Source organism: Nerophis ophidion, linkage group LG04, assembly GCF_033978795.1.
Source record: "Nerophis ophidion isolate RoL-2023_Sa linkage group LG04, RoL_Noph_v1.0, whole genome shotgun sequence".
Lineage (NCBI taxonomy): Eukaryota > Metazoa > Chordata > Actinopteri > Syngnathiformes > Syngnathidae > Nerophis > Nerophis ophidion.
In genome coordinates, this window is record NC_084614.1 from 70897334 (window position 1) to 70921580 (window position 24247).

A 24247-nucleotide genomic window follows, 5' to 3' on the forward strand; every position below is an offset into this window, starting at 1 on the left:
GGACAAGTTGTTCAATCACTACTACTACTTTGTATGAATTAAGGACGCTGAAGGTTAAATTCAAAAGACTATCAAATCAAGTTTATTGATTTCTTTTAAAGGGGTGCTCCAGGTTTACAAGTAGAAGATGAAAGCTCATGTAACTCTGCTTACATAAGATATTTCCAGTCAAAAAATTTGAACCACAAAACAAGGTCCGTGCCATCCAATTTTTTTGCTATTATTTTACTGGTGGGGATTTTTTTTTTTTATTGAAAAAAAAAAAAAAAACGGGGACAGGGGCGAGAAGTGTAAAGAGATTGTGCCCGTGGTGCGTTCAAAGACCCCATGTGTTAAAAAGAAATACAATTCCGAAAGCTACAAAATCGACTAAAACAAAAAAAAAAGCGCACAGCAAACAAATTTAAGACATTATTATATGCATTCTTTGATGGCCTAACCATGAATTACGTAAAAAAAAATTGTGGATTAAAAACACAATGTAAAACCCATGCTAATAAATGAACCAGAATCAATTTGTAATCACCTCTAAGGGACGGAAATTGAATACGCGATTGTTTAGTTAATGATATATATGCTGGTGATGATAACCGTAGAGTCACAACCTGTAAACACCCCCTGCCGACTTTTTCCTTTCACACCGGGATTTGTCACACAAAGAAATGTTTTCCACAAGGCACCGGGAACCAAATCGGGCTCGTTGTCCGCAGATCCAAATCTTCCCGCCAGTATCACATCACAGCTCAAATACTTGTGCATTTTTAGCAGAACGGTGCTGCATTCATATCATCACGGAAGAAAAGGGGGGAAAGAAGGAAAGTAATGACGCTACATTGGTTAAATTATTTAAATACCACTCAATTCCGAATATAGCCTGAAATCAATTACTACAGAACCGTAATGGAAATTTTCACTTTAAAAAAATTTTTTTTTTTTTAAGCTTTGAAAAGTTAAGTTTCGAGCTTTAGCATTTAGCAACATCCTCGGTATCAGCTAAATATTCCTAAAACTACTAAAAAGTGCTCCGCTTCTGTCACTTGGATACTGTAGGCCAGGTAGCGGTTAAACCTCCAAAAGAAAACCTTCCGGCTGTTTACATTAGCGCTGCTACCGGAAACCATTTTTTTGGGGGACAACAGAAACTAAGTCCAACTTTTAACCCGACGCTAATATTTTTAGCACGGCAGCGATGCGACCCCTGGAAATAGTGTTAAGCATTCACATCTAATCTACAAAAATCGTAAAGTTATCTTACTCTACTGTCGCCGTTGAATATTAAGAATTAGGATTTCGCGAGTAATCCTAAACCAACATGCTATCGCTAACGTGTAGCGACGCCCTCCCGTTTTTAAATGTTGTAGCTGCCCTATAGCCACTGACATCTATTTTTATGTTCATTAGACATGTGTGAAATAATGCAGAGTATGAATGGACAATTTAAGGAAATATTTATCTAATGTATCAAGACGTAAAAAAAAATAAATACAAACCCCGTTTGCATATGAGTTGGGAAATTGTGTTAGATGTAAATATAAACGGAATACAATGATTTGCAAATCCTTTTCAACCCATATTCAGTTGAATGCACTACAAAGACAAGATATTTAATGTTCAAACTCAAAAACTTTTTTTTTTTTTCAAACAATAATTAACTTAGAATTTCATGGCTGCAACACATACCAAAGTAGTTGGGAAAGGGCATGTTCACCACTGTGTTACATCACCTTTTCTTTTAACAACACTAAAATATTTGGGAACTGAGAAAACTAATTGTTGAAGCTTTGAAAGTGGAATTATTTCCCATTCTTGTTTTATGTAGAGCTTCAGTCGTTCAACAGTCCGGGGTCTCCGCTGTCGTATTTTACGCTTCATAATGCGCCACATATTTTCGATGGGAGACAGGTCTGGACTTCAGGCGGGCCAGGAAAGTAGCCACCCTCTTTTTTTACGAAGCCACGCTGTTGTAACACGTGCTGAATGTGTCTTGGCATCGTCTTGCATGAAACAGACGGCGCTTAGATGGCAGCATATGTTGTTCCAAAACCTGTATGTGCCTTTCAGCGTTAATGGTGCCTTCACAGATGTGTAAGTTACCCATGCCTTGGGCACTAATGCACCCTCATACCATCCCAGATGCTGGCTTTTGAATTTTGCGTCGATAACAGTTTGGATGGTTTGCTTCCCCTTTGGTCCGGATGACACAATGTCGAATATTTCCAAAAACAATTTGAAATGTGGACTCGTCAGACCAAAGAATCCTTTTCCATTTTGCATCAGTCTATCTTAGATGATCTCCGGCCCAGAGAAGCCGGCGGCGTTTCTGGATATTGTTGATAAATGGCTTTCGCTTTGCATAGTAGAGCTTTAACTTGCACTCACAGATGTAGCCACAAACTGTATTTAGTGACAGTGGTTTTCTGAAGTGTTCCTGAGCCCATGTGGTGATATCCTTTAGAGATTGTTGTCGGTTTTTGATACAGGGATCGAAGGTCACGGTCATTCAATGTTGGTTTCCGGCCATGCCGCTTATGTAGAGTGATATCTCCAGATTCCCTGAACCTTTTGATGATATTATGGACCGTAGATGTTGAAATCCCTAAATTTCTTGCAATTGCACTTTGAGAAACGTTGTTCTTAAACTGTTGACTATTTGCTCACGCAGTTGTGGACAAAGGGGTGTAACTCGCCCCATCCTTTCTTGTGAAAGACTGAGCATTTTTTGGGAAGCTGTTTTTATACCCAATCATGGCACCCACCTGTTCCCAATTAGCCTGCACACCTGTGGGATGTTCCAAATAAGTGTTTGATGAGCTTTCCTCAACTTTATCATAATTCATTGCCACCTTTCCCAACTTCTTTGTCACGTGTTGCTGGCATCAAATTCTAAAGTTGATGATTTGCAACAAAAAAATAAATATCAGTTTGAACATCAAATATGTTGTCTTTGTAGCATATTCAACTTACTCAATACTCAATTTGCAAATCATTGTATTCCGTTTATATTTACATCCAACACAATTTCCCAATTCATTTGGAAACGGGGTTTGTATGAGGATGAGATGCATTTTCTTCACATTACTCAAGTTGCTATGACGGACTAAAGTGCCTGACAGTCTTTGGTTTGCCAACCAGTACAAAAAAATGAAGCCCCGCTAAGCATGTCGGTCTACGTTAGGACAAATCTACGGGAGAAATGACAAAACAAGACAGATCTGTGCTAAAGTTGAGATTGAACCGAGTCGTCACAGTGTCAAAATAGACCGTAATCAAGTTATTTATCTACATCAAACCCTGAGGATATAGGATCAACTTAAGACGCGCTGCGTCGCGTTAATTACAAAACGGCGCCAATCTTTTATTTTCAGAGTAAGGAAGGGATTCATCTGGTTCCATTCCTGGGTGGATCTCACTTGGTGTGCAATGCAGTCTGCTGAAAAATATGAAAGGTGCCATTCTACATAGCAACTGACGCTGTGGTCAAAGTTCAGGCATGTAGCATAAAAAAAAAAAAAGGGGAAAAACTGACAAAAAGAAGAATATTTGAAGAATGAGGACGACATTTCCTGCGATTGGGTGCTTTTATTTATTCTGATCTACCAACCTCTTTTGGCTGTCTTTTTGTCTACATTTACACTGTGCCAAATTGGGTGTTTTCGTAATCAGATTTTTTTCAGCTTGCTGTTTAAACTCCAAGTAAAAAGTGATCTTTATCAGACTCCATTTTAAACGCGCACGGGCCCTAATGTGGCCCCGACCTCACTCGCATGCGCACTTGACCGGATTCAGGTCGCCAGCGTCCAAAATCCGGACCGCAGGATTTTTTTTTAATTATTTTTTTCAAATCTGTCCTTTCTAATCCATTTTCTACCCCTTCTTACTCTTGATGTCTCCTAGCCGCTCATATATATACACATATATATATATACACATATATATACACTCACATATATATATATATATATATATATATATATATATATATATATATATATATATATATATATATATATATATATATATATATATATATATATATATATATATATATATATATATATATATATATATATATATATATATATATATGTAGGTGTGGGAAAAATCACAAGACTACTTCGTCTCTACAGAACTGTTTCATGAGGGGTTCCCTCAATCATCAGGAAATCTCCTGATGATTGAGGGAACCCCTCATGAAACAGTTCTGTAGAGACGAAGTAGTCTTGTGATTTTTCCCACACCTACATATTGCGCTCTACCACGGTATCGAGCACTATTCTCTGGATAATCCAATCAAGACATATATATATACATATATATATACTGTATATATACACACACATATATATATACAGACACATACATACATATATATATATATATATATATATATATATACATACATATACATATATATATATATATATATATATATATACATACATATACATATATATATATATATATGCACATATATATATACACACACATATATATATATATATATATATCTCCATCCATTTTTCTACCGCTTATTCCCTCTGGGGTTGCGGTGGGCGCATGGCTATATATATGTATATATATATATATATATATATATATACATACACACATATATACAGCCGCCACTATTAAAGGGGAACTGCACTTTTTTTTTTTTTTTTTTCAATCTTGCCTATCACTCACAATCCTTATAAAAGACAAGAAGACAAAATGTACGTTTTTTTATCCCCGATTTCTAACATGTAAAAATCGGCTGTGGCTTGGTGGCTGGCAATGCAGCTAATAATATGAGCAATCAATTCTACCACTTACTCACTTTCAAAATGCATTCAAAAAGTGTAAACAATATTTCATTTACGTTCTGTAACCTGTATAATAACCAAGCTGTAGAGACATTGTTATTGTAAGAGCAAACAATGAGGAGCTTTTTCTATCATAGTAACACATTTGCGTGTTACGGAATTAGCCGTAAAAGCTAGTTATATAAAGAGATAATATAGCTTCTACGACAGCGCAAAACACGTTTGACTTGGTAATGCACAACTCTTGTGATACAACACCGATCTGTACTGACTGAAAAACATGGTCATATTACAATATCTGTAAAGTATTAGCCCACAATTCATGTTTTGTTTACTAGCAAGACTTTTTATGTACTGTAGTTCTAAGAACACGTATTACGTGCTGTGTGTATCATGGTTGATAGTATAGTGACTCACTCGATGGACAGTTGTTTGTCTGGTCCAGCTGGCCCGGGGACGTTTCCTGTTGCTTTTGGGTAAGCAATCCATTTATGTCACAATAGCTTGGCTTCAAATTCCACAACTTGCAGTTTCGAGTGGCTTTCACCTCACAGTATCAGCTTCCGTCTGCTCCAACGTCTTACTCTTCCTTTGCACTGGCATCCAGAAGCAGTAGATCATCCTTCATTAAGATTCAAAAATGTTGTGAATCCTCATTTGAAATAGTCGTCTTTGTTGTTTGTTACAGTGTTTGCCATGATTAGAACACACATACGCCTTGTTTACGGCAGTAGGAACACATTTGTTACGCTGCTAAGGAAACGGAAATAAATGCGGCAAAGAACTTGTTCCGGCAAGGACTGTAAATTATACATATTGTGTAGAATATATTTGTCACTACATTATATTTAGACTTGCTGTGTGTATATAAAATTTTGAAGGAGGATTTTGAAGTTATTTTAGGGGGCTTTAAAGGCTGCAACGGTGACTCCAATTAGCCGCAACTTCCAAGCGTTTATCATCTTTAAAATCCTAAAGAAAAAAGATGTGTTCTTTTCTCTTACGATTGTAAACGATAGGCAAAATTCCAACAAAACTGCAGTTCACCTTTTGTATTAAAAATGAGTTGTTTTTTTTAATGAAAATAAATATAATATATAAATGAATACATGTGTACATATATATATATATATACATATATAACACATATACATAAATACATATATATGTATATATACATACAAACACATTATATATATATGTATATATATATATATATATATACTTATATACACACACATATACATACATATATACATACATGTATATATATATATATATATATATATATATATATATATATATATATATATATATATACATATATATATATACTAGAGGTGTAACGGTACACAAAAATCTCGGTTCAGTACGTACCTCGGTTTAGAGGTCACGGTTCGGATCATTTTCGGTACAGTAAGAAAACAACCAAATATACATTTTCTGATTATTTATTTACCAAATTTGTAAACAATGGCTTGATCCTTTTAACATTGGGAACACTACAATAATTCTGCCCATGTTAATCCACATTAAACTGCCTCAAGTTGTTGCTTTGATTAAATAAAATGACAAAACCTTTCTTCTACATATAAAAAGTGCAACATTAAACAGTTTCAAGTCAACTCATCGTGCTTAATTTATTACAGCATTTGGGAAGCCTGTAGTTGACTTTTATTATGTAAATGTTATATTTTTGTCAACATGTGATAGCAGGCACCCTGCCATTAAAAACTAGGCTGCTACATTAATAATGATTCATGTAACTATAGCTGAAAAATAGTACAATTGCAATAGGAGCGACTATTCATCCCTGAAATCTATGGAGTTCATGTTAGTTCATGTGAAATAACAAACAGACAGGGCTTTGCTGCCCCTAACACACACACACACACACACACATACACACACACACACAAACGCACACGGCCCTAACACACACACACGCACGCACACGCCCCTAACACACACACACACGCACACACACTGTAAAATGAGCTAACGTAACGCTAAAAGCTAATTAGTCTTCACATCACCTCAAGCCAGAACTGTGAGCGAGCTGAACTGCAGTTTAGGTTTCTAGAATGTCAACGGGCTCATAGTGATGTTTGTAATAGTTGTGACTGGAAAGTGTTTTTTATAATTTGGGGAGTGTACGATGTCCGCTGCTAAAAGCACGTATCTGATCGACGATGAAGCATTTACAACATGCGTTCTGAATATGCACTGCTGATTGGCTGTTACATCGCTCTGAATACGCACTGCTGATTGGCTTTGTATGTAACCAATCAGATGGTTGTGTGGGCGGGACAATGCTGGGTGCTCACTGCTCAGACAGAGGCAGAAAGAAGAGCAGCTTGTTAAGACTTTAAGATACAAACTCGTTCGATACACCCTCGTACCGAACCGAAACCCCCGTACCGAAAGGGTTCAATACAAATACACGTACCGTTACACCCCTAATATATACACACACACACACACTATATATGTGTATATATATATATATATATATATATATATATATATATATATATATATATATATATAAAATGGCTGTTAAGTAGAGGAGACACACGGACATCAACCTGGCTCAATGTTAGCTTTATTTTTGTAAGCAAATACGGCACAGGGTAAATTCCAGTCCTTCAACAATCGATATTCTTCGGACTCAAAATATATATTCATATAATACATTTACCTTATTATTTGCGCACTACTGACTAGTGATACACCGAAAATTCGGCCGTCGAAAATAGACTTTGCTAACTAAAACCAGATATTGTGATGAAGTAGCTACTTCCGCTGGTGGGCTGCGTTTTTCCCCGCGCACACGAATGATGTAGCTCGCACAAAGATGACAAAAATGTTCCATAAGGGTCGGATTGCGTTTTGACTGAAGTCACATTTGAAAAGATCAGATTCCAATCGGATTCGGACTACCTCCTGATGTGGCCTGATGTGAAAAGATCAGATTTGAAGCACTTTGGATCAGCAAAGTAGAAAAACGTCAATGTTGTGGCTCGGACAGCGAACACAGACGATGGTAAGTAAGCTAGCTATATGATGCTAACTGTGCTAAGTAGTGAGCTTGTTTTGGCGCCACTGATCGTCACCCTGTCTTGCAGTTTAGTGCGTTGTTTAGGAACATGCGGCTGAGGCGAGCGTTCAACAAATTTAGTCTTGATCCTACTTTTTGATATTGCGTTAAAAAACTTTTAAGTGTTATTTTGACGCTAAAACTAATGTTTAAAAAAAGCAGGTTTTCGCGGACATTTCACATGCCTGAAAGTTGAAAATGCCACTAAACACGTAAGATATTCAACACTCTACCGCCATCTGGCGGCTAAAGTGGATAATGCACCCCCCAATTCGTCACGATTCATGAGTCAGGTAAACCGCAACATGGGGCCATGTGAATCCTCTTCCAACTGTAGGTTTATGTTTAGTAAGTAATTCTCACAAATGTCACTTTCAAAAGTAAATAAGTCAGCAAATCCCTAAACTGTGTTCAAAGGAAATATGGATGGAAATATTGTCCCATAATGTGAACATAATTTGGCCAAAAAGTCGTATTTTCTCGATTTAAACTGAAGAAGGTTGTCTATTAGCACCAAGCCCAACAATGCCGGCAAGGTTTTTGCAAAACTGAAATAGCGACCAACAGTACGCAAGCAAATTAAGGAAAAAAAACTACAAAAACCAAGAGATTGCGACTAAAATAACTTTTCACCTGGAATGATTGCAGGTATTTTTTTTTTTTGATGGACATAATCTCAAACTTTCCAAACGCAACATAATGCAACAAGACGGAAATCAAATTAGGTCTTGTAAACATACAGCGCGGATGTCCTTTTTTTGTTGTTGCATAGATCCTCTTCGCAGGGAAATCAGTTAGTCATCTATAAAGCTTTACAGTGTTTGATATATTCTTATAGTGTTGTCTTATGACATTAAAAAACCAACAACGCAGTATTTTTCTCCCTCAAAGAAAACAAAAGGTTCTATTGAACTGTAAAATCAACTGCTGATATGGTCGCTCTCGATAAAAATGAAGTAGTTTAAAGGTTAAGATATTTTTTGTGACGAAACAACACGATGATAAAAACCTGAAGTGTTTAAAGCCCTCGTCTATGGAAGCCGACCAGATGTGGTCCACCCTCGTCTTATTGCTCGTCTCTGAGGCACCGGCTGACCGTGGAGTAAAAAGTGTTAGCTTTCCAGTGAATTCTCCAAAACATTAAAATGGACGAGTTGTCCAACTTCGGTAACACAACTCCAAAATATGCACACAACCAATCGGCTACATTTCTTCGGTTAATGCTGCCTCAATCTGCGTCACTCTGGAGACAATCCTTCCTGCCGTAGGAGCGGAAACAAGACCAAAGAGCCGCCATTCGTACAACAAAGCAATACAAATAAATACCTTTCGTAGCAGCCACCCGCACACTCTTAACGGACCATCACGGCGACGGAGATGATTGAGTCGGCACTCAAGCCTTCGACGCCGTGTAAACGAGGAGGAGGCTTTGGTAGAATCCCCAAAAAAGGACATCGCCAGAAACTTCAGTAGTCGATTGTAAGGTACGGGAGAGGTCCACTGTTAGCAGCAGATTCCAAACAGGAGGGTGAAAATTGTGCGAAATACGCCGGCAGTCCCATTCCGGCCTACAGTACAATAGTGTGGGGTTGGATGCGAGGGAGTTGTTGTGTTAGTGTGCGACAACGGCGACTGGAGATCACTCGTCCTTAGAGGAGTCGGGCCGCCGACTGCGCTGGTACAGCCGGTAGCCCTTTCGGCACAGCAGCACGAACCAGTAGACCTGCGGCCCCAGGATGAAGCAGTTGCCCAGGTTGGCGGAGAGCGGCAGGCGGGAGGGCACGGCGTACAGCGGGATGCCGTAGTGGCTGCCGTATATCCAGTACATGTAGGGGAAGAGGGCGATGCGGCACATGAAGAAGGTGAGCAGGACCATGCCGCCGTTCAACTTGTGCAGCCAGGATTCATGGAGGCCCAGCTGGCGAGGAGACAAGAGAGTTCAAAATGGACTTAAACGCTAGGTCTGGGTAGATCAGGGGCGTCAAACTCATTTTAGATCACATGGAGAAAAAGCTACGCCCAAGTGGGGGCGAGACTGGTGAAATCACGGCACAAATACTTAAAAATAAAGACAACTTCAGATCGTTTTCTGTGTTTAGTCATAGAACAAGCACATTCTGAAAATGTACAAATCATAATGTTGTTAGGGTTTGGTTATACGTAAACTAGATTTAGATCGGGGGCCAGATGGAGAAAAAGCTACTCCCAAGTGGGACGGGGACTGGTAAAATCACGGCACGATAACTTTTAAAAATAAAGACAATTTCAGACAGGGATGGGAATGAAGATTTACAAAATCAGCAGAAAGTTTTTTAATCCTGAAACACCGCTTTGCGGAAGGCCGCATAGCGGCCGCACCCGAGTTCACTTTGTGCACTCGCCTGCTAGGGGGGTCTGGGGGCATGCCCGCCCGAGAAAATTTTTAAATCTATGTTAGCTTAGGATGCATTTCCTGCTATTTTGAGTCAAAATCTAAAAATATTCTCCTGACCAAAATTGCACATTTATTAGCAAATATTTTCATAAAAATGTATCATGTGATGAAATTTATGTATACAAGTTTACACGTATATCAAAATCTTGCACACTTTTGGATTATAGACAAAAATACGCCTACAAATGGATTAACCAGAATTCTTCTCCGTAAACTCACTTTACTTAGATGCCTTGCCGATTTCGTGTGGTCAAAGAGTGCCACCTTTCCCCAAGATCCATAGTTCACAATGTCCGTGCAATATAAGCACTGAGGACGTCCCGGTTCATCGCACTTTGCAATGAAATCGCTGATCAGTTTGTCTACTTCTACGATATTGTTGTTAATCTTCACCTTCAGTTTGATAGATATATCGAGCCATGCACAGTTCCACTTGTTTCTCACGCCCTTATTGATATCTTTCGCTAATGAAGCATTCCTATCTTGAATAAGCTTAACCATGTCTGAAACTGTTTTGTCAATAAAGAAAAACGTGTTAATTGAGAGCTACTGTGTTTTCTTTCCAGATTAGTTGCCGATAAACACAACCAATATAAACAGAATACGAGTTCAGAAACGCTCACAATAATTGAGGATCAGGGACTAGACATTGTCGGCAAACGACGCGTGCAGACGCCTATAACGGGCAATGTCATTGGTTGATGTCGTCAGCTGATAGTAGACCTAGCCAATCTGGTGCCTTCACACATTGGCATTATATTTTTCGCGGGAATCCTCTGCCTTGTACTGATAACTAGGTCAACGCAGAGACAAAAACCATGAGTACCTAACCCCCCCAATAATTTTCTCCCCGGATTTAAACGATTCACAGAAATGACCCTGTCGGCGCCAAAATCGGCGGAATTCCGGGGATCCGCGGAAAATTCCCATCCCTGTTCAGATTGTTTGTCTTTGTTTAGAAATAGAACAAGCACATTTTGAAAATGTACAAATCATAATGTTGTTGGGGTTTTGTCACACGTAAACTAATTTTAGAATGGGGGGGCCACATGGAGAAAATCTACTCCCAAGTGGGCCGGAACTGGTAAAATCACGGCACGATAACTTTAAAAAAATAAAGACAACTTCAGATTGTTTTTCTTTGTTTAGAAATAAAACAAGCACATTTTGAAAATGTAAAAATCATAATGTTGTTGGGCTTTTGTTACACGTAAACTAATTTTAGAATGGGGGGCCACATGGAGAAAAATCTACTCCCAAATGGGGCGGGACTGGTAAAATCACAGCACGATAACTTAAAAATAAAGACAACTTCAGATCGATTTATTTGTTTCGAAATAGAACAAGCACATTCTGAAAATGTACAAATCATAATGTTGGCTTTTGTTACACATAAACTCATTTTTGATCAGGGGCCACATGGAGAAAAAGCTACTCCCAAGTGGGCCGGGATTGGTAAAATCACAGCACAATAACTTAAAAATAAAGACAACTTCAGATCGTTTTCTTTGTTTGGAAATAGAACAAGCACATTTTGAAAATGTACAAATCAAAATGTTGGGGTTTTGTTACACGTAAACTCATTTTAGAATGGGGGGCCGCATGGAGAAAATCTACTCCCAAGTGAGCCGGACTGGGAAAATCACGCACGACAACTTAAAAATAAAGACAAATTCAGATTGTTTTCTATGTTTAGAAATAGAACAAGCACATTCTGAAAATGTACAAATCATAATGTTGGGTTTTGTTATACATAAACTAATTTTTGATCGGGGGCCACATGGAGAAAAAGCTATTCCCAAGTGGGCCAGGACTGGTAAAATCACGGCACGATAACTTAAAAATAAAGACAACTTCAGATTGTTTTCTTTGTTTAGAAATAGAACAAGCACATTATGAAAATGTACAAATCATAATGTTGGGTTTTGTTACACATAAACTCATTTTTGATTGGGGGCCACATGGAGAAAAAGCTACTCCCAAGTGGGCCAGGACTGGTAAAATCACGGCACGATAACTTAAAAATAAAGACAAATTCAGATTGTTTTCTTTGTTTAGAAATAGAACAACAGCATTCTGAAAATGTACAAATCATAACGTTGTTGAGGTTTTGTTACACGTAAACTCATTTTAGATCGGGGCCCACATGAAGAAAAAGCTACTCAAAAGTGGGCCTGACTGGTAAAATCCCGGCACGATAATTTAAAAATAAAAAAACTTCAGATTGTTTTTCTATGTTTAGAAATAGAGCAAGCACATTGTGAAAATGTGCAAATCATAATGTTGTTGGGGTTTTGTTACACTTACATGTTGCAGTTAATGGTATTCTATCTTTATTTGTCGTTATTTATCAATTCTGAATAAGTTATGCGATGATGTTCCTCAGTCAACTCATTGGTGTTCATTTTCAATTTATCAAGATAAAAAAATAGTATAAAATTACAGGACGTTATTAATATAGTTTGCTCATTTTCCTAGACTGGTGAACTAACATGTGTTTTCTTTTTTACATATGTAGCATAATCTACAAAGAATTGCTATTGCGACATCTAGTGGACATATTTGATTAATCGGACGATAAACCAACTCAATAACTTTGTCATGTCTGATTGTCCAATCAGAGTGCAATTGATTGATTGAGACTTTCATTAGGAGATTGCACAGTACAGTACATATTCCGTACAATTGACCACTAAATGGTAACACCCGAATAAGTTTTTCAACTTGTTTAAGTCGGGGTCCACGCAAGAGGGTTCACTTTCAGCACCTGAGCACATTTATTCAATAGCAGAATTACATGACCGAAGTGAACCCTCTTGACATCCATCCGCAATCATTGGACTAAACTACTAAATCCAGGGGACCCCATCAAGTCATAAAAATGGGGCCCACTTTTTTGTATTTATTCTGAAAACAAATGACAAATGTATTCATTATTTTGTTATATCTCACATTCTATATTGTGTTTTGGAAAAAGATTGTCATAAACGTTACTTATTCATTAAACAAAAATATACAAAAGAAAACATTTTTACGCATATGTAAATTTATTCAGTTATAAACATTTCTTTCCTTCATGGATCTAAACTTTACAGCTGCCGGTATTTTTTTACTATATTTTATTGTAATATTTTCATAATGTGTTTGTTCTATTTTTGCCCAAAGTGAGACAAAGAAAACAATCTGAAGTTGTCTTTATTTTTTAGTTTTAATGCCATGATTTTAATAGTCCGGCACAGATTATTCTTCACTTGGCCCCGGAACTAAAATGAATTTGACACCCCTTTTTTAGGAAGACAAATTGGGCAGCTTCTTTAAAGGAAGCAGTAAATGGAAGTGGACAGTAGATGTCAGCATAAACCAGGAAGATCCTTAGGTAAAGTTGCACTGACAGCAGGATGTTAAGCTACCACTTCCTGCAGGCCACATAATTTATCACAATGGCTCTTATGGCTATTAACTAAACAGTAACAAAAAAGCTAGTAAGGCAGTTATTGATATGATCTGTAAGATGTGACACAGAAATTTGCACAGGCAGGCAACACAGTAAGGATGCATGTTTCCACACATTTTCATTCATCTGTGTGCATGGATTCAGGTGTAGAATAGTTAGATTTTACACGCTGGGAATGTATTAAAACATGAAATCAGCTCATTTGACAGGTGGTACTTTCCCAAGTTGGTGGGGGCTGTTGTCTTGGAGAGACAACAACACAATGGATGTCAGGGGTGTGTCTTGGGTGTCGCCTCACCTGAATCAGTATCTTCCCCAGAGAAACAAAAGGAGTGCTGAGCTCGGTGAGAAACAAGCAGCCGATGAAGAAATCTCCCTGGTCGTTGCGGAAGAACTAAAGACCGGAAAAAAAAAAAAAAAGAGAGGGAGAGCGAGCGAGAGAAAGGGAAAACAAACATAAGCATGGAAAACAAAACACAGCTGGCATCCAAGGACAAAATCTCAGAAAAGGGGAGTGTATTGAAGTGTGATGAGGCCATTGACTAAATAAGTATAACACAACCTGCAAGTAAATCTTCTGTCCATTAGGATTGTTCCACTTTTATTGACGGAAGTACCTCCTTGTTTTATGACATTTTCTCACACCATTAGGATGCGATCCAAAAAGTAATACCAGGAAATACACTATGCTATGTTTCTGGTCAAAAGCTTGCACACATTTGCTTCAGTGACACTCCTAATTTTCAGTAGGTGAACATTCAATTGTAGTCAGAGAAAAGTTGCATGTTTTCCTGCGACTAGTCATTATATTATATAGCTGAAACAAAAACAAAAAAAAGAATACGATGTACAAGTCCATCCATCCATCCATTTTTCTACCGCTTATTCCCTTCGAGTCGCGGGGGGGCGCTGGAGCCTATCTCAGCTACAATCGGGCAGCAGGCGGTGTACACCCTGGACAAGTTGCCACCTCATCGCAGATGTACAAGTTCATTCATGTATGAAGTACAATTCCAATTACAAACAACATTCCAATTGTTTCCAAACGTTTATTGAGTGTTGTTAAAAGAAAAGGTGATGTAACACAGTGGTGAACACACCCTTTTCCAAATACTTTGGCACGTGTTGAAGCCATGAAATTGTTAAGTTAATTATTTGCAAAAAAAAAATGAAGTTTATGAGTTTGAACATCAAATATCTTATCTTTGTAGTGCATTCAATTGAATATGGGTTGAAAAGGATTTGCAAATCATTGTATTACGTTTATATTTACATCTAACACAATTTCCCGACTCATATGGAAACGGGGTTTGTAAGTATAAATGTGATATTAACTCATTACATGCAAAGTGAGGTATGTCAAGCCTTTATTATTATTATTATTTTGATGCTCAAGGCTTACCCTTTTGAAACCGCGCATTTTCTGAGATTTACAACTTCAAGTTTTCATAAACTGTAACTCACAATCGTCAAAATGATAACCAACAGAGGCTCGACATGTCTCACTTTGCATGTAATAGGTTAATATCACATGCTACTAAATGGTACATTATTGTGTAATTTCCAAATGATATATTTTGTTGAAGTCTACAGAAGAATATTTATTTATTACTTTTTTATAAATGTATTTATTTTTTTTCTGTGCTGCGTATGTGACCTCACTGCAAGCATATCTTTTGTCCATTAGAATTGTTCCACTTTTATTGACGGAAGTACCTCCTTGTTTTATGACATTTTCTCGCAACATTGGGACGCGATCCAAGATGTCATACCAGGAAATATTGCCCAATCTCCTTTTACACAGACGGCTTGTAAGTAATTAGCGAAGTAAATGGACGCATTGAAGAAAGGCTGTCGAGACTTCAAGAGACTTGATGTGAATGAAGTAAAAAAATATATATCCAAAAAATTGGTGCAAATATAAGACCCGGTGTTCTGTCGATAACTGCTACTCATTGAGGTCTGCTACCTCATTGTTTTTCAACCTTTTTTGAGCCAAGCCACATTTTTTTCATAGAAAAAATACGGAGGCACACCACCAGCAGAAAGGTTAAAAAAATGAAATTCCACCAGGTAGTCTTTTTTTTTTTTTTTAGATTGTTGTTGTTTTCCTGTTTGTAGTGCTTTAGTTCCTGTCTTGCGCTGTTATTTTGGTGGCTCTTCCTGTTTTGTTGGTGTTTTCCTTTGAGTGCCATTGCCTGACCTGCTTTGTATTGGCAAACAAGACTATTACAGCTGTGCAGACGCTATCCATCTTTGTCATGTCATGTGGGACACACACTGTAAGTCTTTGCTGTCGTCCAGCATTCTGTTTTTTTTACTTTGTAGCCAGTTCACTTTTACTTTCGTTTTGCATCCTTATGCTTCAGTGCCTTTTCCTAGCGGGACTTGCCTTTTGTTAATTTTGGTTTAAGCGTAACATGCCTTTTACCTGCACACTGTCTCCCGCTGTGCTCTGCAATTTGGGATCACGACAAACCTTTCTCGACAAAGCAATGAACTTCCTGCTGCCACCTAACTGTATGGAGTATTACATGGCTACCCTGCTGAGCTCCATACAGCGCAGACACTAGAAAACGGCACATTGTTTGCAGATTATAATTATTCATTTGCAAATAATATTTTTTGGACCAATTAGGTGAAGTTGCATAATTTCACTAGTGTGCCGGGGCACTTTTTGAAAAACACTGTGCTACCGAATGCTACTTAAGCGTTCAGGCATGCGCACAACCGCAAATATTTTGAATACTTGCCTTGAACAAAATACTCATTGAAAATACTGCGTGGGAAAGTTCACATTGTGTATTAACGGACAGTAAGCATGTTGACACATACAGTGTGAATAAGTTGACATTGTGTATCCCCGGACAATGCGCATATACTGTAGACCAGTGGTTCTCAAATGGGGGTACGCGCACCCCTGGGGGTACTTGAAGGGGTACGTAAGATTTTTTTTTAAATATTCTAAAAATAGCAACAATTCAAAAATCCTTTGTGAATATATTTATTGAATAATACTTCAACAAAATATGAATGTAAGTTCATAAACTGTGAAAAGAAATGCAACAATGCAATATTCAGTGTTGACAGCTACATTTGTTTGTGGACATGTTCCATAAATATTGATGTCAAAAATTTCTTTTTTTGTGAAGAAATGTTTAGAATTAAGTTCATGAATCCAGATGGATCTCTATTACAATCCCCAAAGAGGGCACTTTAAGTTGATGATTACTTCTATGTGTAGAAATCTTTATTTTTAATTGAATCACTTGTTTATTTTTCAATAAACTTTTAGTTATTTTTATATCTTTTTTTCCAAATAGCTCAAGAAAGACCACTACAAATGAGCAATATTTTGCACTGTTATACAAATTTAAAAAAATCTGAAACTAATGACATAGTGCTGTATTTAACTTCTTTATCTCTTTTTTTCAACTAAAAATGCTTTGCTCTGATTAGGGGGTACTTGAATTAAAAAAATGTTCACAGGGGGTACATCACTGAAAAAAGGTTGAGAACCACTGCTGTAGACAATACAGCGTAACAAAGTTCACATGGTAAATTAACGAACAGTAAGCATGTTGACAAATACAGCGTGAGTAAGTTGACATTGAACCTTACATTTTCAGTTAAATCACCTTTTTACCAGTACCGGTAGCAATTTTTGATGAAGCAGCAAAACTCGATAAAACACTGGCTACAGCTCAAGTGATGTAGAAAGCATTAGTAATGAATGAGGCTTTCAAATATTGACCGGAGCGGTTAGAGACGCCGTCCTGACAATAGACGAGCTGGACACACAGAGACTCCTGTGGACAAAAAGCTCTGTTTGGTTGGTAAAACTAGCTAGCCGGTTGCTTTGTCGGTGATAAATAAAGGATGAGCAGCTCTGCCATCTGCCTGTGAAAAAGCCTGACGAGAACTTAACACCGCAAGTACCTGGACAGTTAAGCCCTGATCACACTCCCTGCCCATCCGACTACAAGCAGTCCAAACCAGACTGTCCATCCTAATTGTAGCCGCTGAGAAAAAAGGGATATTTGGAGTATGACGCTTGCCATCTGTTCATTTTTTTATTCAGTTACCCACCCGGCTTGTTTACTGAGACGCGTGACAAGCTAATCCTCTCGCTAACAGAGAATAAAACACCTATTTTTGTATCGCATCTTGTCCTTACAATGGAACACATGCTTTTTTCCAGGACAAATCTCTCAGTTGGACCGGTTCCTTCTTAAGCAGTAACAAACCTTACCCCAGCAGGTTGTACTGATCGGACACCCTGAACCTTTTCCTTTTGAAGGTTTTTCAAACGTGACATGATAATAATCCTCTTGCTCTTGCTTTTTGTATTATTTTCCTTTTAAGGGAATGCAAGGGGTTTGCAGGTCAGATCCCTCAGTGGCAGTAGTTCTTCCTTAAAAGTTAAACCAACCCCAAAGCTTACCTACTCATAACAATGGCGCAACAATAAAAAAAAAAAAAGCATATCCATCATAATGAATATGCTCCAAATAATGCCTCTGCTCAATTGACCGCAGAGTTTCAGATAGGTGTCGTGTGTGTGGTCTGCAAACGAATATAAGTGCTCCGGTCTCTAATTAGTGCCAATGTTCTGGCGAGGTGAGCTCCCCATTGGAATTCAGGCATCCCCTGCATTGTGCATGTGTATGAATGCACAAAAGGCAGACATGTAATTGCGCATTTAAGGAATATTTTACCTGAGTACAATGGTTACACTATAATTTGTACTTTTTTCTAGGGATGGGAACGTTAACGTGTTAACGCATGTGATTGATAAAAAATATATATATATTGTGTTACCATAAATGAATGAAGACAAATCACTGTTTTGACCACCGGAAGGCAGCGTGTAGGGATGGGAATAGAAAACCGCTTCATGTTCAGAACCGGTTCCCAGTGTATCAATTCTTTGAAATTGCTTGCTATCGTGTCAAGCAATTCTTTTGACAGTTTTTCTGGATGATCGCAAAATGTCGGTGTCTGAACAAACATTGACCTTTTACAAAAAAAGATTGAAACAGCGCTACTTGTAATAATGATTTTTCATCAAGAGGAGGACCTATGAGCAATATGATCCTGTCCAGCTACTCAGGCAAATCATTATGTTGACGACGTAGATGCCCATATTTTCTGTACAGAATAACTTTATGAAAGGGAAGTGTGGGACACTTCTGCTGAAACATTTGAAGACACAGTATGCAACAATTATGAATGAAAGTTGCGTTTTTGAAAAACTCCGATCTCCTCCCAGCAGCGTTAACGCGAGCACGCATCTATCTATATACAGCAGGTACTAACTCACCGTTTATCATGTTAGCGCTATTGTTTGTTAAATTGAAATGAATGCATTTTCATTTAGATGAACATGACGATAGATTCTGACTGGCTGTGAGGCGGGCAGTACAAGCCATGCGAATGTCACCAAGCAGAGACTATACTATGTTTGTGGTCAAAAGCTTGCACACATTTGCAATGGTGACACTCCTAATTTTCAGTACGTGAACAATCAACTGTAGTAAGAGAAAAGTTGCATGGTTTCCTGCAACCACATTTTCTCTCAGTCACTAACTATCATATACAGTCATGAAAATAAGTATTTGAACACCCTGCTATTATGCAAGTTCTCCCACTTAGAAATCCCGGAGGGGTCTGAAATTTTCACGGTACGTGCATGTCCACTGTATGAAATCCAGAAATCATTTGGATGATCCAGAGGAGTCATTGGAGAAAGATTTGCGGACAGTTGAGACCAAAATTGAACTTTTTGGTCATAATTCCACTGTGCGTGTTTGGAGGAAGAAGAATGATGCGGACCATCCCAAGAACACCTTTCCTACTGTGAAGCATGGGGGTGGTAGCATCATGCTTTGGGGGTGTTTTTCTGCTCATGGGACAGGACGACTGTACTGTATTAAGGAGAGGATGACTGCAGCCATGTATTGTGAGATTTTGCCAAAAACCTCCTTCCCTCAGTCAGATCATTGAAGATGAGTCGTGGCTGGATCTTCCAACATGACAATGACCCAAAGCACACAGCCAGGAAAACCTAGAAGTGGCTTCGTAAGAACCATATTAAGGTTCTGGAGTGGCCTAGCCAGTCTCCAGACCTAAATCCAATTGAAAATCTTTGGATGGAGCTGAAAGTCTGTGTTACTCAGTGACAGCCCAGAAACCTGACTGATATAGAGAATATCTGTGTGGAGGAGTGGGCCAAAATCCCTCCTGCAGTCTGTGCAAACCTGGTGAAGAACTTCAGGAAATGTTTGACCTCTGTAATTGCAAACAAAGGCTACTCTACCAAATATTAATGCTGTTGTTCAAATACTTATTGTCAACTGTATCACACGAATAAATAGTTAAAAAATCATAGACTGTGATTTCTGGAATTTTCTTTTTAGGTTATCTCTCATATAGTGGACATGCACCTACCGTGAAAATTTCAGACCCCTCCATGATTTCTAAGTGGGAGAACTTGCAAAATAGCAGGGTGTTCAAATACTTATTTTCTTCACTGTAGGTGAAACTCCAAAAAATAGAATTTGGTGTAAATGTCCATTCATGTCTGCAATTACCTACAAATGTGAAACTAATCTGTGATATTAACTCATTACGTGCAAAGTGAGGTGTGTCAAGCCTTTATTATTATTTTGATGATCTTGGCTTACACTTTTGAAACCCCACATTTTCTGAGATTTACAATTCCAACTTTTAATAAACTGTAAACCACAATCATCAAAATGACAATCAATAAAGGCTTGACATATCTCACTTTGCATGTAACATGTTAGTATCACATGTTACTAAATGGTATACATTCTCTTGTAATTTCCACATGATTTATTTTGTTGAAATCTACAGAATAATATTCTTTACACTTTTTATTTTTTATTTTGTGCTACGTATGTGACCTCACTGTAGGCTTTTTAAGGTCACGTTACCTCTAAATTTAACAACATTGAGGCTAATCCACTAGTTTACCCCCAAAAAATAATCTATAAGACAACCGTTAAGGTTAAGCAGAATCGAAAGTGGAATCTGAACCACAAAAATTGTATAAATTCCCATCCCGAGCAGCACGCATTAAACAAGCAGTGATTATGTCACACACCCGTGTGATGATAGTTAAAAGCGATGTGCTCTGCACCCTTCAAAACAAACTCCAGCGGAACTTTAGATAAAACCGAGGTAATCAGTTAGTATTGCAGCGACAAACTTTCTTATCATTCGCACACATCAAGTTTAAAATAGCACTTTAAAGCGAAACATAATGAACATGACATGGACAGCAAACAGAGGACAACAAACAATGCCTTTTTGAAATGGACTACCAACACACGTAGGACACTTAACATCTGTGAAAACCAAGTGGTGCAAGGTGTTGTTTATGTCGCCTTTTAAAATGGTACAAAATTTGTACAAAAAAATAAGAGCTCTCATGTGAATAAGTAAATAAGCTCGTTTGTGTAACCGAGGGATTGTAATTAGATGATGGTCAGCAGAAAAGACAGCTCATAACGAGGGGATCGAGAGGCACGTTCTTTATTGACAACCGTCACCTCTCTCAACCCACGGGCTTCTCATCACGGCACCTCCTCACACACTATGCACTATGTAAAGTTCTTTATGTGTGACTTTATTACATTGTATATTAATATACTGTACATCTGTGCCTCGTTTGCTATATTATTGCTGAGACTTTCAAAATTTGCACTTAATTCTCACTATACTTACTGTCGACAAATGTTGACAAAATCAATGACTAGCAGTTCAGTAAAACATTGAAAAAACGTTCCTTTATGACATTCTGACTACTGCATTGCATTGGTATCCAAATACTGGCGTATTTTCAAAAGCAAATGTTATTTATTTAAGCAAATGATAACCTGTGATTAATCATGATTAGCTATGATTGATCACAGTTCCAGCCTTAATTTTTTCATTAAATACCTGTCCTACATTTCAAACTATTAAACCATCTAATGTACGATTTATTAGGTTATGAAAAATTAAAAATTATTCACAAGTTCACCCAAGGAAACGTTGTTACAATGTTAATTTCCTCTAGATAAGGGGTCTCAAACTCAATTCACCTGGGGGCCACTGGATGCAGTGTCTGGGTGAGGCTGGGCCGCAAGAAAAAATTATTTAAAAGATATTATTCTTGTATATTATAAATATATGTCTAGTTGTAAACTGACGTTTCAAATTGTATCCTTCGTGCACAGCAACTTTCTCTGTGCAAATAAGACACGTCGGGGTGCACATGTGCTCAACAAAGAAATATTGCATCTCCCACTTCTCCTGGAATTGTCTTTGCTCATCACAAACCTTTCTCTTCACTGCAGGCTTTGAAAAAGACATGTTTGGGGTTGTGGAATATATTTGTATTTAGCCGACGCGCAGAGAATAATGTTATTTCCGCAATGTGTGTTGTTCCGCTTTTCCTCCCTACAGCAACACGGCGGATGGCGGATAATAGCCAGGAAAGTACGGGGATAGCCAGCGCAAAAAAGTGACGGCTCCCAGATGGTTATCCGGCGTCATATAGAAATATATGTAGTGTTCATCGTGTGAGGCGATGCAAGTTAAACAATTCAAAAAAACGATAAATGGTTTGAATTGGTCCCGGTTATCGGGGACTGTTATTACTGATGGACAGGTGTCGCGGTGTGACTGCAGCCAGGCTCGTAAGAAAATCATCGTCTCCATGGCAACGTCTGTCGCTTTCACTCATTTTCCGCTTTTCCACTAACGCAGGGGTAGGCAACCCAGAACGTTGAAAGAGCCATTTTGGACCAGAAAAAAACCACAACGCTGTCAAGCGCCATTCATATAAAACTTGCGGGCCACACCAACATTAGGCTTTCATATAAAGGTGGGGGCCGCAAAATAATGTCTGAGACCCCTGCTGTAGATAGTGGGGCTGGGCAATGAAACGGTATCAATATGTATCGCGATAAGACATGTGATTGATACCGATAAAAAATGTATTCAATCATATTTTGGTTCTTTGTTGGAAGAAACCAGAAGTTGCAAAGCAGGGTTACTTGCATGAACAAAAGCAATCACTCTCTGGTAACCGAGCAACGCAGGAAGTGATCACTGATCCGTTGGAGTGACACGCTAACAGCTATTCAGGTATCAACTATCATGTTTGGTTGCGCCATCTTGTTGTCTCGTGGTTGATTCTTTGAGAAGAGAAACTAAAAATAAGTGATGCAGAAAGCAACGAAATTGTCGATAAAACCTGAAAAGTAACCTCAACAGTATGGCACTTTTATTGATTTAAAAAAAAAAAAGACCATGGTCAGACCAATGTGGTCTGTAAATTGTGTAAAGCCCTCATCACCACTGCGCTTACCCTTTAAAGCACAGCTGGAGCTTCCTGGAGCTAAACCTGCAGAAAACTGTTTTTCCTTTATGTTTACATTTTCACACTTTGCTGCACTTTAGTATGCAATTCTTGTGCTTTCCTTATTTTTGCACATTTATTTTTAAAAGGTATCGTTAAGTGTTTAATATAATTTTTGTATTTTTTTTACATTGATTATCTGAGTGGTTTCCTGGTTCCATGGTTTTAAATAAAAACAATTTACATTTCTCCGGGTCCTTATTTTAGATAATAATTGACAGTTTTTTAAAACCTACCATTATCGACTGATAAATACTTACAATGTGGTACATTTTTTCAACCATATCGCTAAGCCCTGCTATAAAGTCAAGTTTGATCGTATTTGGGGCGGCATAGCTCGGTTGGTAGAGTGGCCGTGCCAGTAACTTGGGGGTTCAAGGTTCGATCCCAGCTTCCACTATCCGATTCACTGCCGTTGTGTCCTTGGGCAAGACACTTCACCCACCTGCTCCCAGTGCCATCCACACTGATTTAAATGTAACTTAGATATTGGGTTTCACTAGGTAAAGCGCTTTGAGTCACTAGAGAAAAGCGCTATATAAAATGTAATTCACTTCTCTGCTTTTTGCAGAGCCAAAGCCAACCAAACCTGGTGGGGCCGATCCGAGGACCCTACTAAACGTACCACTCCCGGACGTATTTATCGGAATGTTTTAGCCTTTTAAGTTGGAAAAAGACACAAATGAGATCTGATTAATTGTTGCAGACCCCCATTAGCTTTGCTTTTCCTAGCATACAAGCGAGCATACAAAAAAGTTTTGCATGTTATCTAAAAAATTTGAATTGAATGTGAACATTCTTAGGTAAAGACATCACTACTGATTGGACACCCTCAACATTTTGTCTAGCCTTAATAAGGTTCTTACAGCAAGTAGAGGCTAACCTATTTTGTGTCATCTTTTGATATTCAGAGTGGGCCCAACCAAATTACCGGACATTTTTATAGGCTCCAGCACACCCCGAAACCGCGATAGGGACAAGCGGTAGAAAATGGATGGACGGATGGATGTCTAAGATATATACC

The 24247-nt window shown here is 38.2% G+C and overlaps 2 protein-coding genes across 2 annotated transcripts in view; one reads left to right on the forward strand and one right to left on the reverse strand.

The window, feature by feature from the left end:
• LOC133551824 (uncharacterized) overlaps positions 1-24247 on the forward strand; it is a 502474-nt gene that overhangs the window by 408347 nt on the left and 69880 nt on the right. The gene's annotated exons all lie outside the window — the stretch shown is intronic.
• The window catches only part of tlcd3a (TLC domain containing 3A), a 49183-nt gene continuing 32323 nt past the window's right edge, over positions 7388-24247 (reverse strand). The window contains exons 4-5 of the mRNA XM_061898940.1: positions 14089-14184; positions 7388-9820 (exon numbers count right to left, since the gene is read on the reverse strand). Of these exons, the coding sequence (XP_061754924.1) occupies positions 9542-9820; positions 14089-14184 (375 nt within the window). The 3' untranslated portion in view covers positions 7388-9541. The remainder of the gene's footprint in view (positions 9821-14088; positions 14185-24247) is intronic.